At 36.0% G+C, this 17348-nt stretch overlaps 1 protein-coding gene across 2 annotated transcripts in view; it reads left to right on the plus strand.

Moving 5' to 3' along the window:
- Positions 1-484: 484 nt before the first annotated feature.
- LOC129255038 (protein yippee-like 2) overlaps positions 485-17348 on the plus strand; it is a 38753-nt gene continuing 21889 nt past the window's right edge. The window contains exons 1-3 of one of the 2 annotated variants that reach the window (XM_064106871.1): positions 511-752; positions 4072-4265; positions 12520-13198. In XM_064106871.1, the coding sequence (XP_063962941.1) occupies positions 13028-13198 (171 nt within the window). In that variant the 5' untranslated portion in view covers positions 511-752; positions 4072-4265; positions 12520-13027. Of the gene's footprint in view, positions 753-4071; positions 4266-12519; positions 13199-17348 lie in introns of both variants that reach the window. The other variant, XM_054893590.2, reaches the window with a different exon arrangement.

A 17348-nucleotide genomic window follows, 5' to 3' on the forward strand; every position in this document is an offset into this window, starting at 1 on the left:
TAATTGATTGCCCCCTATTATAAGCCCCTTTTTTCCCCGTCCTCGTGAGTCCCTGCGGCTGCATTCCCGATGCATTATCAATGTCATCATCGACTTCATCATATAACCTCAATTAATTCAATGCAAGTATTATCATCGTCATACTCATCGTTATTATTGTCAGATTAGATTTCTTATATTATCGCGACGGTATTCTATACAGCTGATTTCGACTCATGAAGAACAAAGGAGGAAGTCTAACTAGTTCACAGTTGGTCAGACTAAATATATACATAAAGGAAAGTCGAGTATAATAAATTTTCTGCAGGCAACAAAGACATTCCATCATCAGTTATGATTTTCAGCCCCCTCCCCCCCCCCCCCCCCCCTCCATCCTCTCTTCTGTGTTCTTTGTTCTTTTACGCACGTGTCAACCGACGTCTTGAACACCCCTAAAAGACAAATGAAGGTGGCCGGGTCATTTGGATAAGACACAACAAGTGTTATTACTGAGCTGAACGAACAACGATCAATCGCGAGCGCGCGTGCGGGAAACTGGTCGTATCGCACGTACAAATCAAAACATTGGAAGCGAAGCTGAAGCAATCCACTGGAATTTTCCCGCGACATTACGACTAGATTTAGTTCCATCTTTCATCCTACAGAAACCTTTCAGCCACAACCAGCAGTTGGTCAGCCCTAGTTTCTATTGTCCGTCTGCAGTCTCCATTGTTTATCTCTCCATTACCGTTTTCTACGCAGAGACGTCATTCGTAAGTACAGTACGGTACCGTAGGCCGTACCACTGTTTTTATTTATCATGCCCATAAATAAGAAAGGCCATATGCAAGTAGGTCCATGCATGTATGTACCCATGGCCATGCTAGGCACATGATCCCCAGCAAGTGACATCAGCTTTGTGTATATATGGACATCGCTATTCAGATTTATGCAATACACACGTATTAATATTATGCTGCCTTGACCATGCTGCTTTATCAATTTATTGTCTTCAGTACATTATTCATCATGTTCATACTAGTTACAGTAGACCCCATTAAAGGAAACAAATTATTATTCATCAATAATAATATTAATGATCAACACTTTGCCTAATTAGTCAAGACTGCATATTCTTTTTTTATCATCGGAAAGAAGACAAGACAAACTAAGTACTAACTGCAATATTAATAAAAGGATAGGAAAAAGGTCTTTTATAGTTTAATTTGTCTTGTATTGTCTTTCCGCTAATGTGTTATTGCAAGTGATGATCACTAACTTGACTAAGAGTTGTATAGTACTTGAGAGTCTTGCATTTTTTTTATTGGGTTCAATTTGAATTAAAAGATGATGCCTAATTAAATGTTTGAAATTTGTGTCAGATCTTTCAAACATGTACAGTGCATTGTTACAGATGTTAAGCTTACGTATCTCTGAGTTTGACTTTTTATTTGAATTTGAATGCTGATAGACAAAATATTTATTAAAAAACTTACCAGTAGTGTACTTATTGTTATTTTCATAATGCATTGCTATTGACCTAAAAATCAGATGATCAGCTGCCCCTTTATTTTTCTGGCATATGGACACAAATATGTTGATGTTTACCTAAAAATGTTGCCCTTTCCAGCAAATTTACAACATAAGGAAAGATTTCATCAATTTGTAACCAATTTGGGGGGATTTTATCTACATGTAGTTTGCTTCCTGTAAACTAGTAATTTATTTCCCTTTTCCATATTGTATTTCTTTATCCACCTGTTTTTTTTTTTTGTTTTTTTTTTGGGGGGGTCTTTTTGGCTTTATCTATTGTTGAATGGATTGTAGAATTATGTAATGTGAACCAGTGTTTCATCATTTTTAGAATTAGAGTTTTTTCCACTTAAATTTTTTTCTTAGTTAAAAAAAAATGGCATGTGGGTTACTGTACATTTGCAATAATTTCTTTCTTTTTTATTTTTGGGGATAAGAATTGAATATGTAGCTGCATGCCAAGTGCAAACTGATAAAGACAAAGTACTGTATTTGATAGATTTTACTTTTTGCATTCCATTAATTCTGTAGTTATTTGATTTGTTGAAGTGCTGTATGTTACAATTTGATTAAAAAAAGTAAAACTTAACTTTGTGTAAAGATAAGTTTAATTAAATTGTGATTGTGAATGTGATGCTTGCAAATTGCATATCTTATTTGTGCCTTGGCGTATATTAAGTCTTTGAAACATTGTGTATTGTTTATCAAATAACTATCTACATGTACATGTAGAACTAGTTCTTTTAAAGCTCAAAGTCTTTGATGATGCATGCGGTTTTTATCAGTTCTATAGCCATGTGCACTTGATGCACGTGTCACTAAGGTATTTCCTTGCATTGTTTATAATCCCTGAGCTAAGAAAGGAAGCAACATCTTACTCATTTTCTGATCCTTTAATGAGGTGAAAAGCTAATCATCATTCCTATTCATTTGTGTGGAGTGGTTGTTTTGTTGAAAAATACAGCAAGTTCCATCGGACCCTTTTCTTTTCTCCTCACTTTTTGTTTGTTTGTTTTTAAAGGAATATATGTACATGTATACATTTAGCTGTGTGATTTTTTTTCTTGGAAATTAATCTATAGAAAATTAAAGGATACACAAGTCCTACACAAGTGAGTGTTTTATACATTTTATTTGGGTGGGATGTTTCCCATATTGGTTCTGTGGTTTTCAATACATAGGCCTACATGTGTTTCAATATGCTGCAGAACAGAAGATGATCCAATTAAATGATTTGAAACAACAAGAAATGAATGTAGATTGTTTTTGTCAAGGTCCAATTAACACCACTGAGGGGACCATCAGTTGCTTGCCAACCTCTATTATCCAGTCTCTCATTCTGAGTGATTCATGATTTAATTGTTTACTCACTCACAGCACAGACTTGATTGACATGCAAAACAGTATTCCCAACTTGACTCCTTTTTATGATTGAGGATATTGTGACCAACTGCATGTACATCATATAGACGAACAGGTAGTCTGCAGGAACAGACCTTTGGTTTTTGTAATTTGCATAGTACAGTAATGCAAAGTCTGAAGTAATGAGACTAGATTCACTATGTACTGTGGCTACATACCTCTCACAGACAGAGAGTTTGGCATCTAGTCTTGACTCTAGGCATGGTACATGTATAATCGGTTTAAGTGTCAAACATGAGTTTGTGCTTGCAGACTAGCCTACATCCTATTAAAGTAAATCTACACTGTAGGCAAATGGTATGAAATTGTTTGTACGGTCTTCGTAAAAGTACCGGTACATGAATTTGTTACCATAGCATAACCATTATAATGTGAAAGGCTTACATAAACTTCATACAATTTAATTACTATTCATATGATACTGTTGTACACATACATGTACATGTAGAGATGGCTTTTCAAGTTTATAGTGTCATTCAAAAGAATCCCATTATTAAAAAATATATATTAAATGAAATGCTGAAAAAATAATTAAAACATTACATTATTAAATTTAAAAGGCATTAGGTGTGGTGTACAGGTGTATAAACATTTTGAACAGTTTGTAACTGTGTAAATACTGTATGTCCAATGAGGGTTGAAGAATTGAAGGATGATGATTTATTCATACCATGTTCCATTATGATGCGCAAAGAGAGAGAGAGAGAGGGAGGAATGAAAATTGGATTGAATTCAATTTAAGCATGGATTACTCGACCCCTACTTTCCCTTTCTCCCACCAGGCCCCTACATATTGTTCATATTTCAGGGTCTTGGTTGGATGATCATTGTACAAGTAGGGTTTGCATCAATGTACATCATGGCTCCTTGATGCTCATTTCACTCTGCAATGTACATGTTTGGTCCTTGTACCCTCTGGCATGGCTACACTACATACTTCACCAAGATGAACCCATTTGTATATATATGTTATGAGCTCTGCAAACATGTACTCAATGTATTGGAGATGTAGCTCCACCATTAAAAATCATGTTTTGTTTATGTCATACCATTTCCACAGTAGGCACTTTAAAATACATTCACCATTAAAATTATTATTTGCTAACGACAGATTTGTTTTGTCAAACATTCATGTAGGTGGACATGAAGTGTTGAACAGGCCATGGATTATTGGCTAAACGAGCTTGCTGTAATACCCCTGAGGATTATCAGTTCTCTACCCTTTCTATGGCACCCCTGCAGCGATCGAAACCATCCTTGCCGTTAGATTCAACATCATTGACGTACATGTACCATGTTTATGTGACATGTTATGTCAGTGTGCAATACATGTAGGTGATGTATTTGCATTTTAAACATGCATTACATTTACAGCAGTTTATATGTTACATGTATACTATAACAGTACTGTAGGTCTATATTTGTTTGTACATGATATGATTTTTAGAAGTATATTGATGAAGTCTGATATAGTCAATAGGCATACTTTATTGAATGTAAACCAATTAGGTATGATGATGCAGGCCTATTATGTGCCCATTCATGTAGAATGGCCTACCCCCATATGGTTCATAGTCGTCTGTGTGTTGTCTTTATCCTGCCCATCTGTTTCTCTAGTCATTGGGTTATTCTGAATAATGATCTACATGTAGCTTTATGGAATATGATGAAATACATGAGGGGAAGGCAACATATGTCTGGAAGTGTTTTTCTAAATTTAGGGTATTAATTTGAATGAAAGTCAAATCAAATACATATAGCTGATAATACCATGGGAGAATGCCATCTGGGATTAAATACCAAGCAATTTTTTTTATATATATATTCCCATCATCAAACGCAAAGTTTAAGAAATTTTGCTACATGGATTTTTTTCTCTGACATTTTTTGAAGATACATGTAAAGTTGGCTTTCATATGAAGGAAGTCAAAGAAAAAATAAATTTGAAACATTTCTTTTACTGTAAATGAAGATGGATTTTAAGAAAATACACTTCATTATCTGCAAAAGGTCAAATTTCATAATTTCTTTGTACTGTAGATGGAACATTCGATTTAGAAAAGATTCAAGTTAATTGCATTTGCATTTTTGCAGTCATGATGATGATGAGTTCTAACTTTTAAGACAGGTCTGTCACCATGGTAACGGCATTGTCCCCCCAGTTTGCGATTGTAGCTGTAGCGTTGTCTCTTTGCATGCATAATTGAATGACTTTATTGGGAAGGAGATATCACAGATCAATGAGACCAGTCTACATTACATTACTGTATTCTGATGATTACACATACATGGAGGCCTTCATGCATTTTTTTTTCAACGAGTTGAAACAGAATCTCTTTGGACTTTAGGTTGACTGATACTACTTGTAGGTCTAAATGGTCAAACAGACAATATTTTGTTTTATCCTAGTATTTAAAAGTAATACATACATTGTTTAGTATTTATAATGATCATCACATGTATGGTGTTTTACATCAATCATCATTGGGAAGTTAGTCAATATTATAGAGTCATTCTGATTATTTGAACTGATTGATGAAGTTTCAGTGAAATTTTCTGTTAATGTTACATTGAAGTTTCTTGCCATATCAAGGTGATGAAAATATTAGATATGCACACACACATCATGTTATGGGAATAATGAAATCCATCATGTCGTATCTTACATGTATGTTCCAAGCTACATGTATAATTTATTGAGATGTTTTGATGAGTCTAGAAGCAATTTTTGATGAATTTTCATTGAATTGATGCCTTAATGTGGGTGTGATCAGATGAGTGTACGGTATGTAGATGCGTGTAAAATGTATGAATTCTGTATTTGTTGGTATGCACGTGTCATGCCATATGACAGACTGTAAGCTCATCAATTATTTATGATCCATGGTTATGGATGACTATTGTCATGCAATGTGATTGATTGATGTTTTAAGTTAATCAGTACATCTCAACTTGTCCAATTACAATAAATTACTTGCAGGCCGATGAACATATTTTACTTGTATAAAAAGTGGACATGTGCAGCTGATTCAGTCCTGAGCAAGACAAAGACAATACACATGCTCATGGGGAGCTACATGTACATGTAGCTGCTACACAACGGGTCAATTTATAATGTTTTGTTTGGAGTGGGATGCATGAACACATGATTATGAGTTGTGTGTTGCCCAAATAATCTTACTGTATGCAGAGTTCAGAGTTGAAGTGATTAAGATATTTATATTATATTGGATGGCTTAGAATGGAATACTGAAATATTCCAAGAGTTTGGGAAAATATTCCACGAATCGAAGATGAGTGGAATATTGGCCCTAACGAGTGGAATATTTCTGGTATTCCATGAAATAAGCCATCCAATATAATTATTATCATCTATCCCACCCCCCCACCAAAAAAAAAGAGGGAGAAATTTGGTTGAACAAGTGATATCACATTATCGCATCATCACTTCATTAGGATCAATTTTGTCATCGACATGCGACTTACGTGTAGTTCATTATGACGTCATGGAGTTGTGATCTATGCTGCGCATCGCATTGCTTTCATTGTTGCACCCATTGTATATTTCACGCAGTCGCGCACGTGCCCTAAACTGTTGAATATGCTCTCATATTCAATAGCAAATTTGTACAGGAACCTATATTCGTCGGATTTTGGTCCTTTTTAGGGATACGCTCTGATACTGCACGGGCAATTTGATGCAGACCAAAATACGTGTTTTTAATGCATCGCTATATAGATGATAATTCACAATACGCTGGACTTAGTAAATTTACACACACACTCAAATCAAGTTATCTGGGGGGGGGGGGGGCTTTGCCTTCCATAGATCTAAACAGATTCAAGATTTAAAAATATTAATAATGCCATAAATAAAATCAAGTGAGAAAAAATCATGTTTAGTTCTGTTCAAGAAATGAAAGGAGTATTATTTAGTCAACCCAACCTTGATGTAAAACATGACAATGTGATGTGAAAATGTGTTTATTTTTTTATTATTAAAAATAAATTAGTGTATTTTGATGTTGAAAATAATTATTTGCTTTTTAGATACATTTTACCAATGTATATTCAAGCACTCTCTATACAATAAAATGTTTTATCAATGAATAATAAAATGAGTGAATGTTTTCAGTTAAGGTATTAAAGGCTCCCTCTCTCTGTCTCTGTGTCTATTTTCCCTCTATTCTATCTAATCTATGGTCGAAAATGATGTTTTCTGATGAGTCAGTTATCAAATAAGCCATGTCTTTAAATCAATTATTAAAAGCATGGCCTACTCTAGCTTTATTAACCACAAGCTTCGTTTCTCACCCGAATTATTACTAGGGTCTGGAAATTCTGTTGATTTTGTATCAATCATTAATAATTGCTTTTAGGCTATTTATGCCCCACATTGGCTCATAATACATGTATGAACACTTTAACTTAAGTACATGTTAATAATAGCTGACCACATAATCCCCCAATATATCAATATGTGGTTGTTGGAAGGCTTAATAATTAATCTCTATATAGTGCCAGTCCTAAAATCCATTATCACCGCAAACAAAGCAATTTAATTAAATTCTGCTTCTATACACTATTGTCATAACAATTTTAGATCATAATGGACATTATATTTTTTATTTTTTCTCAGATATTTGATACACTGTTAGGACCTGTACATTCTGGCTGTCACAAGTGAGACAGACAAATAATTATCCAAATGTAGCTGTAGTAGGATTAAAAAAAAAAGAATTATAGGAATTGTTAATGTGATACTAGATGAATATCAGGGGAGGGGGGGGGGGTTAGAGATCTTCATTTATTATGATGATTTATGTGTATTTATATGTGTTTGTGATGTATTGGTTTTACTTCATAATGTTGTTTTATAGATATGAATTTATTGCAATTTGCATAGGCATTCATGTATGCCTGGGTATACATGTATTAAAGAAGATATATTCTGTCATTATGCAACACTTATTATAGTTGATAAGAAATGGCTTTGAATAAAAAAGGGCCTGCATTGAATAATTTTTAGGGGGCATTTTGGCATTATTTTTGTTCTTTTGTGTAGGCCTATTTGATATTGTTTAATCAATTTTAGACTGAGTGAAAAGATTTTTTTTTTTCACTTAAATGATAATGACTGACAAAATAACCCTATACCATTTTTGTTTCGTTGAATTTTCATCATGCCAACCTACATGTAACGCAGTCAGTGTATCCTTGTACACAATGTACATGTAGGTATGAGTAACCTACATGGTCATATCACACCAAACTGAACTGTTGCTTGGATATGTGTGTGTGGTGATATGCAGGGTTAGCAACAAAGGGAATTTCCATAGATTTATGATAATGCGCCTCTCATATTGACATTAGCCTTCTTCGCAGTCCCTGTATTATTTCTATTTCATTTTTATTTGGGGGGGGGGTAGGGGGCTGGGTATGGTTGGTCTTGATCATAGTGAATAATTTCCTTCCCATTCTAATATAATTGAAGCCCAATATTTGGCTTTTTACCCTGGCTTTTAGTTTTACCAGTATACATACAATGAGGGCTTTTCTTTCTTATGCTGAGCAATTTCACATTTTCTTGCAGAGTAATTTTGGTACAACACACTTTTTAGTCACTTTGCTGGAATCTATGTAATTGTATTTTGGGATCATTACTGAAATTTAAATTATATTTCTTTTATTCCCAGTATGGGTAATACACAGCTTAAATATGATGATGTATTGTAAATGTATGGGTATGTACTTATATTGCAAGTTTGGCTTCTGTGCTTGCAATAATGCTAGTATATTCTCTGATAGTAACAAGTACTGAACCTCATAGATTTTAAATCATTTAAATCAAATTTTACCATGTACATGTATTTTAAATGTACAGTGTAGCTACTTGTACTTTACAATGAATTGTAGTTCTGATTAACTTGAATAACAAACATGACATAGAGTTACTGGTTCATGTTCATAATCAATATGTTTAATATCTAATGCCCTTTTTGTCTCCTTGTTTCTAGTGTTGCTGTAGCTTGTCTGTGGTCTTTATTATGGTTGTTCCACTTTATATGTTTGTCATTTTGCCTCCGACAAAGATTCTGCTAGGATCGAAAGCTTAGGCCCCTTTTGACTCTCCAATATGTTTAATGATGGAATTGTAGTTGATGAAGAAATCAGATTTGAACGATATTTTTAGAAGGTTATATACACCCCATCCCCTCCCCTCATGCATACAAACATATATTTGGGAACATGTATTCATGTGCGTACCCTGTGTCTTTTGCAATAATCAACTGATAGGGTCTGTTTGAATAGACTAATGATGTAAGCACTAGCTGTACCTTCATCAAATTGGGAATAACAGGAATAAAGCCCTAATGCAAAGTTTGTCTAGGGAAGTAGGAGTTCCCTGCTAGTCTGCATGCACAGACTCAAATTTGACACCAATTATACCATGTCTAGAGTGAAGACTACACTCAAAACTCTCAGCCACAGTTCATAGTCTCACTTCTTCAGACTCTGCATTATGCACTATGTTAATTGCGAAAACAAAAGGTCTGTACCTGCAGACCACTTCCTTTGAATGTCTTGTGGAAAACTGTGTTTACCTTGTAATGGCAGTGCCCCCCCCCCTCCCATAAACAACCCTTCATTTAAAACCTACCTCCACCGTATCAATGAGAACAAGGTCTGAATTCATAGTCTATGAGAAATGTCTCCTGACTAATAGCTAAATGTCTGAAGATCCCAATGAGGGTAACAAGCCAAGCATGTATTCCTGTAATAACCATATATACACATACATGTAGTTGAAAAGTCTACCCTAGCATACTGTTTCAAAAAATTATTCTTTTATAAAAGTAAAACAAATATGTACACTAGAGCTAGAGGAATATTTCTCAGAATGTATTCAGTCAAAAATATTACAAAACCCTGGAAAAAGGTCGGGACACCCAACTACTCAGGCTGTATAGCAGAGAAAGAGCATGGGAAAATGAGAATACTATTACATTGTAGACACTTGCTGCATCCATGGTAGACTCTATACAATGGCATGTGTTGGCCTTCTTTTATGTGATCATGTTGTATTCTACACATTCCTGTACCAGATTGCTAAAATGTTCAAGGCAGTGTTGTTAACCTTCTTTGATGTGACCATGTTGTGTTTTGATTTACTCTGAAGTGAATGTAGGATCAAGTTGCCTCCATGAATGTCAAGTATTTACATGGAAGAGGATAACATAACAGACAGGCCAGAGGACGCTGCAGCTTGTTACTCTAAACATATAAGCGATACATAGATCTGGTGTCAAAGACTATGCACAGATGAGGCAGGCAGGCTGCTAAGCTCTATCACGTATAGAGTAACACAATGATGTCACATTAAAAAAAAAAAAATTCAGCATTTTTTATACCATACATGTACCTCTAGGGCCGGGGGGGGGGGGGGGGGGGGCAGTATTGCTGTACACATGCGTGACCAAATTATTTCCAAACACCCCCTAAACAAGTTTTTTTCTCTGTTTGCAAAATAACCCCCTAAACAAGTTTTTTGCCGGCTTTAGTTACACAATTTGGCCCCTAAACAAGTTGTCGCCAGAATATGACCTCTGGGGGAAAAAAACCCATTTGTACAGCAATACATGACTGGCTCCCCCGGGTGTGGGGCATGATAAAAAACCTTCACAACCCAAATTTGGTGGGATTCGGTCCATGGGGTATTGATTTCAATGGGGCTAATTATGTATTCATGAGGTCATATCTTGGGGCCCCTTGGACTGATTGACTGATTCCACAAAATTTGGGTTGTGGAGGTATTTTCATTATGCTCAAGAGAAATTTATGGGTCAAAAATAGTACCAGTATTTAAAAAAAAAAAAAAAATTGACGACGTCACACTTCGGTACTCTATTATTGTATAGAGGGTTCCCTCAAGCAGCCATGTTGGAGGACAAACAATAAAAACCTCTCCTTCAACCTGTGTTGAATCATTGTTTTATACGGTCTGATGCACAGGTTTCCTATTATATCCTCCAACATGGCTGATTATGACATATACCTGTGGGAACACTTCCGGGGCCCGTAACACAAAACTTAGCAATGATCGTAGAACATTTTTCTATGATTTTTTTTATTTGTAATATACCTTTTCTTGTACTTCTCTTAATAGTTCTCTTTACTTACATGTTTGCTCTCTTCTAAGCGCCTTGAGCATTTAATTAAACTGGAAAAGACGCTATATCATATGTATTATTATGATTGATTTCATTGACTACACTGTACAATCAATCGTGAAAATCAAGCGTATGATCAATCTATTGTGTTACGGAACCCCAGTCTTGCTCTGGTTGTTATCAGCAGAATTCGGTGCTGGTTTTTGGACAGTAAACTGCCTCTGGCCATCAGTAAAAAGAAAACAACAACCAAAGCTTTCCCATATCTGAAAAAAGAGAAATTGATTGTCAGGCCTACATGTACATGTTGAGCAGTTCCAGGTTGATTTGACTGACCTCAGAAAAAGTGGTGAAACTTGTAGCATCTTGGCAGATAATCGTTTCCCCACTTAACTCCACCACCTCTTACCACATTAAAAGTAGCCCGCTGAAATTGAACAGGAATGTTTCACCTTTTAATACTCAAACTTTCACCACCTTTTAAAGCTCACTAAGAAAGGATTTTGTCATTCTGTTTGTTTCATAAGCATGTATTATATTTAAAATAAAAAATAATTAGATATTATATTTAGTACTAGAAAGCAGTGCAAGTATGATGAGATATTTTTTGTAGTACTTCACTTTTCTAAAGCCTTGTACATGTATAATAATAGAGATTATTGTCATTTTAGCCCTAGGATGAGTTTACATGTATACACCATTTCTTTACCCTACATGTAGAATCATGATTTGAAATACGTTTAGAAGGACGTTTCTGCAGGCTCATGGTTTAATCAAAAGTAAAAGGGAACACATTTCAAATCACAAACATGAAACACAGAAAAAGGGGCATTTGGAAAGACGTTTCTGCAGAATGACGTTTTAAAGAGGTTGAATAAACGTAACCGTGTTTTGAATCATTATTCTAAGACGTCATTATGTCTGCCTACCTCCATGTTCATGCCATATTGCATGCTGCCAGTGGTATTTTTTTGCTTTAACTTCACATACATTGAAAATCGACATTGTGTATCTTTTGTAATCAAACCTAGGTCAAACTGCGCACTACGATGCGCAATGGCTAGATTTGAAGAGAGGGAGAAACGGTACTGGAGAAAGGGTCGATTAAATCCTGATTTTGCATTTACCTTGATTTATGTGTTTTGAATCATGATTCATCTTTATGATTCTCGCTAATGAGGTCACACAAACGCAGTCCTTACCTTCTGAGGGGCAATCTAACAGGGCGTGAATGAATGACCTGATTTTAAAGGGGCCCGTGATTTACCTTGTTAAAAACCCATATTCATCATAAAGCTTTGATTAGGATGTATTTGGCAATACTGCACATGGATATTTACAAAGCACAGAACTCATTTTTTTCTACATGCACATATTCATTTCAACGTTTTCTGTCTTTTTATATCTTCCACAGAAAGTTACTTGTCTGGCTTCAAGAATCGTGGGTTTGTCTGACGCATCCATCCCTTCATGATTGCATGTCATCGGATCATTTCTCCTGCATATTGTAGAAGCATAGAAGGTGTGATTCTTGAGTTTCCGTGGCAACTCGTCATCCCATGTTCCTCAGAGATCACACCTTCCCTGCAAAGGGAGTCAAGAGAAGAGGACAACCTCACCCTCGATGGACATTGAATCCTAAATGAAAACCTCCATCATCATCTATCTCTATTTATCAACCGTAATCACCAACTCAACTATCATCTGCGATTCATCCAAGTTTATCTTCTAGTGCAAGTAAAGTATTGTCTCACATCCAGTGAGACAGGTTCTGTCGGTTGTCGACTACTAGAGAGAGGAACAACGTTGTTTGGTCGGAAGCCATCACGGCATCACCACCGGTTCCCGCCCATCGCTGCTCCTCAGTACCCATCATCGGCAGCTTACTGTCCTCCTTGTGGTGGGGAGCCGAGCGAGATTGCATGTGCGGCTCTGTGGGGGCGTTAGACTGCTCCAAGCTCCTCGGACACGGTACTTCTAGGACAGGCAAGATGGTGAAGACATTCCAGGCGTACCTGCCAAACTGCCATCGCAGGTATAGCTGTATCCACTGCAGGGCTCACTTAGCTAACCATGATGATTTAATATCAAAGGTAAGATATACATGTAGTCCGGAACATGTTTTATGATGATTTGATACATCTGCGTAACTTTACCATTATGGTAACTATTATGAAAATCTTGATTGTGATTGGCTGCTGAGCCCTGTGCCATAATGACAAAAATTACCATACGTGTTGTATTTCTTTATGACCATTCTTGAATGATCTCCATCTTTCTTGCTTTTGTTTCACCCCTTTATTTTATCATTTATGTTCTATAGTCATTACATTATGAAATAATATTGCTATGGTTACTGTTTATTTCATACATCAGACCATTGATAGGTTATAGCATCCAGTCACACTACTTAGAAGAATGTGTCAAATATTGTTTGTTTTCAATGGGCACTGGGGTTTGAACACAGTTCATTGGGATGTCTGTCTGAGCCACTGATGTGTAAAACAGTCCTAACATCCTTTTCCATGTGCCCTCAACTAATGCACAACTAATTGAGTCAGTTGCAATGGATTGATGAACAGTCAGAACAAAGACAAGATTTTATAGAGATATTGGACCAAAATTATCAGACTTTAAAATCCCTTCATATCAATTTGCATTACCGTATTATTATATTTCAGCACCCATGCTAAACAACAGTAGCATGATATCCTGCCATAAAAAGAACAAACTCCTTGATATACTTTTGTAAGACATAACAATAACAATGTCTGGACTTTCTCATTGCTGAATAGAATAGTCTTTATGACTCATTTTGATCAGCTTGTATTGTCTGTTACAGCATTGGCAATTGTTATGATTGCATGTGCAAGTTGTTGGAAAACAAGGAGTTGGTTTGATAATTGGCACACTGTTCGATGCAGACATTGGTATTTGATAGACAGGAAATGAACTCAAATCATATTTCATGTTATTATTTTTCTTGCACTTGCAAGTAATGACACAGAACACATGTATGGCAACGTGATCGAATCAATACATTTTCTTTTACAATCTGCACATGTGCATCTGAGCAATATTGGTACTCTCTGTACTTACCATATGTTTTGAAAAAGCACTGTTTGGAAAGGTTTGCATTTGCATTGGTTTCATAACAAACCTATTTCCCAGAGGTAGTCTAAAAGTTGATAGAATGACAGTATAGCAGGCAGTATTTTAGCTTGAATCACCAGAAATCTGTTTTTTTTTTTTTGTGGGGGGGGGGGGGGGTGGTGAAGGTATAAAATGAATGTTTTTTTTTTCATATCCATTTGAGCCCTGGCCATGTTAGAAACATGAGTAGGAATCAACATGATATCTATGTGTACTTCTTATCAGTGATACTCTGCACTTTCTCATATTTCATTACAGTATAGTATGATACTGGTATTATCTTTCTGAAATGGAACCGAATAGATCTACTCTCTTGCATATTTCCTGAACATTCAATCTTTGTCTTCCTGACGAAGTTCAGTGGACCGTCACAGCTATGTGTGATCAGGCCCTGTTTGTATAAAACCTCCACCTATCTGAACTTGGCTTGACAGGTAAATGTCATGAAAACTTGGATTTTGAGAGGGAGAGTTTACATCAATCAGGGATATTTTTATGCAAATACATGTTAGACCCTCGACTATTTTCAGATTAAAACTGGAAATGTTACTTTAATGTTAGCTGTTATGATTTTTTTTCTTCTCTTTTTCATTTTAGCTTTTAGATATTGCAATTGTTAACAGCAAGAAAAATATAATTGAAGCGATTTAAACTTTAAATTAATAGATTAAGAATTATTAATAGAAAAATAATTTTTAAAAAGATATAAAAGGATATCTACACCATCTTTTCATTTTATACTGCATGGTATCCAGAAGGTCTTTTTGTACCATAATTCCATAGAGGGCCAAAATGTTTAGCTGTAAACCCCTCTTGACCGTACCATGAACTTGTGAAAGCTCTTTGATATGTCATTACATATTGAACATGATTCTAGTGAAATGAGATAAAAACAAACTCTCATGCATGTAGTCTGTAGACACAGTCTCTTTTATAATCAGCTATGTGTGTTTCTTTCTTATCAGTGATATTCTGCACTTTATCATATTTCATTACAGTATGGTATAAGTATGATATTGGTATTATCATTCTGAAATGGACCCAAATAGATTCTACTCTCTTGCATCTGCTTTCTTTTATGACATCACAAGCCAAGCCATAGCCTTATATGTTTATGTTGTATCCAAAGGCAGGGCTGGAGGGTTGCGCTATATTTAAGGACAAGTCCACCCAAACAAAAAGTTGATTTGAATAAAAAGAGAAAAATCCAACAATCAGAAAACTGAAAATTTCATCAAAATCGGATGTAAAATAAGAAAGTTATGACATTTCAAAGTTTTGCTTAATTTCACAAAACAGTTATATGCACATCTTGCATGGGTATCCAAATGAGGAGACTGGTGACATCCTCCACTCACTATTTCTTTTTTATTGTAAATATGAAATAGGGAATATTCTATTTTTCTCCTCATTGTCAAGTAAAACAATAACTAATTCCTCCCTGAACATGTGGAATGAGCATTGTTTAATGCTATATGATTCAGTCAAGTTGGCCCTTATTGTCAAATCTATAAAAAATGAAATATTGTATAATTCAAACAATAAAAAACGAAAGAAATAGTGAGTGAGGGACATCATCGACTGTCGCATTTGAGTTGTGCATATCACTGTTTTGGGAAAAATAAGCAAAACTTTAGAATGTCATTACTTTCTTATTTTACATCCGATTTTAATGAAATTTTCAGCATTTTGCTAGTTTGATTTTTCTCTATTGATTCAAATCAACTTTTTTCTGGGGTGGACTTGACCTTTAAAGAATCAACACATGACTGGTAAGTGAACCCATTCTATAATTACGATAGATATTTCATAGTGTTATAAGGATAATGGTAATTTTGGAAGATATTGATCCAGATGATAGTTAATTCTTCCTTTTTCAGAATTCTCAAGTATGGTTCTACTCCGACCAGTAGGCCTATGGTGTACCAAGGACAGGGGCCACCTTTTCTCCCAAATACTCATTAGGCGGTGCTGCACCATCCCGAGTTTGCTCAATCTCGAGATTTTAGCCCGATCAGCCCACTTCGCGATTAATCTCGAGATTCAAGAAACCCCGTCTCCACCATCGCAAGAAGAGCGATTCCTGCTCGAGCGAGGCAACAAGACCGATATTACGAGCATGCGCACTTTCGGATCTTGGAGTTTCAACGGCCCGCGCTTTTGAATAACTTCCCGCGATATGCAAGCAATGTACTCCTTTCACTAGCACTTTCGCCGAATTCGACCGGTGTTATGCAACAATCCTCTCAGCTCAGCGAGTGAAGAAGTGATGTATTCTTCGTTAAATATGATGGCGGAGTAGGAGGCAACGACAGAGAGAGAGAGAGGGAGAGAAGGAGGAAAGAAATGCTATTTGCTCACATTTTGCGAAGGAATAAGACAACACTGCTGTCAGTGTTGTTATTGAATATGACCATCGTCGATGAGCGCCTCCCCCTTCGGTCTGGTCTCTCCCAAAATACATTCACTGGTGGGACACCATCGTTGCTGATTAGGCAATTGATGAACGCTATTCGCGATAATATCTATTCGCATGTATAAAGTTGACTTTCGCACATGTTTATGTTTTGACCAAGGCGGAAGTGGAACGCGAATTGCATTATGGACTGACGTCATGAATAAATTACCCCGAGTCCAACCTCGAGTGCGTCTGCACCGACGAATTAGCGGGATAATCGTAAAATAGCGCGCTATTTTGCAAATAAACCCGAGTTGACTTGGGATTGCAATCTCGAGATTAATCCTACGAACTAGCGCGATAATTGCGTCTCCACCGCAAACTATCTCGAGATTTTTCAGATCGGGATAATTTGCCGGATCAGAAATAGCGCGCTAATTTGAAAACTCGGGATGGTGCAGACGGCCCTATTGCAACAATAACAAATTACTTTAAAGGGGTCTGATTTTCAAGACTATTCCAAACCTTGACTGCTATATGAAATTGGCACTCTCACTTCATAATTAGTGGTTTTCCTTTCTTACTTTATGATAACATTGAAGTGAGATATAGGAAGTCTAGATTATATGTCCTCAGAGAATAGCAAAAACAAGGTCTTGATATGATATGTAATGGACCTGGTAAGAAATTGT

The sequence above is a fragment of the Lytechinus pictus genome, chromosome 2 (assembly GCF_037042905.1).
Source record: "Lytechinus pictus isolate F3 Inbred chromosome 2, Lp3.0, whole genome shotgun sequence".
NCBI lineage: Eukaryota > Metazoa > Echinodermata > Echinoidea > Temnopleuroida > Toxopneustidae > Lytechinus > Lytechinus pictus.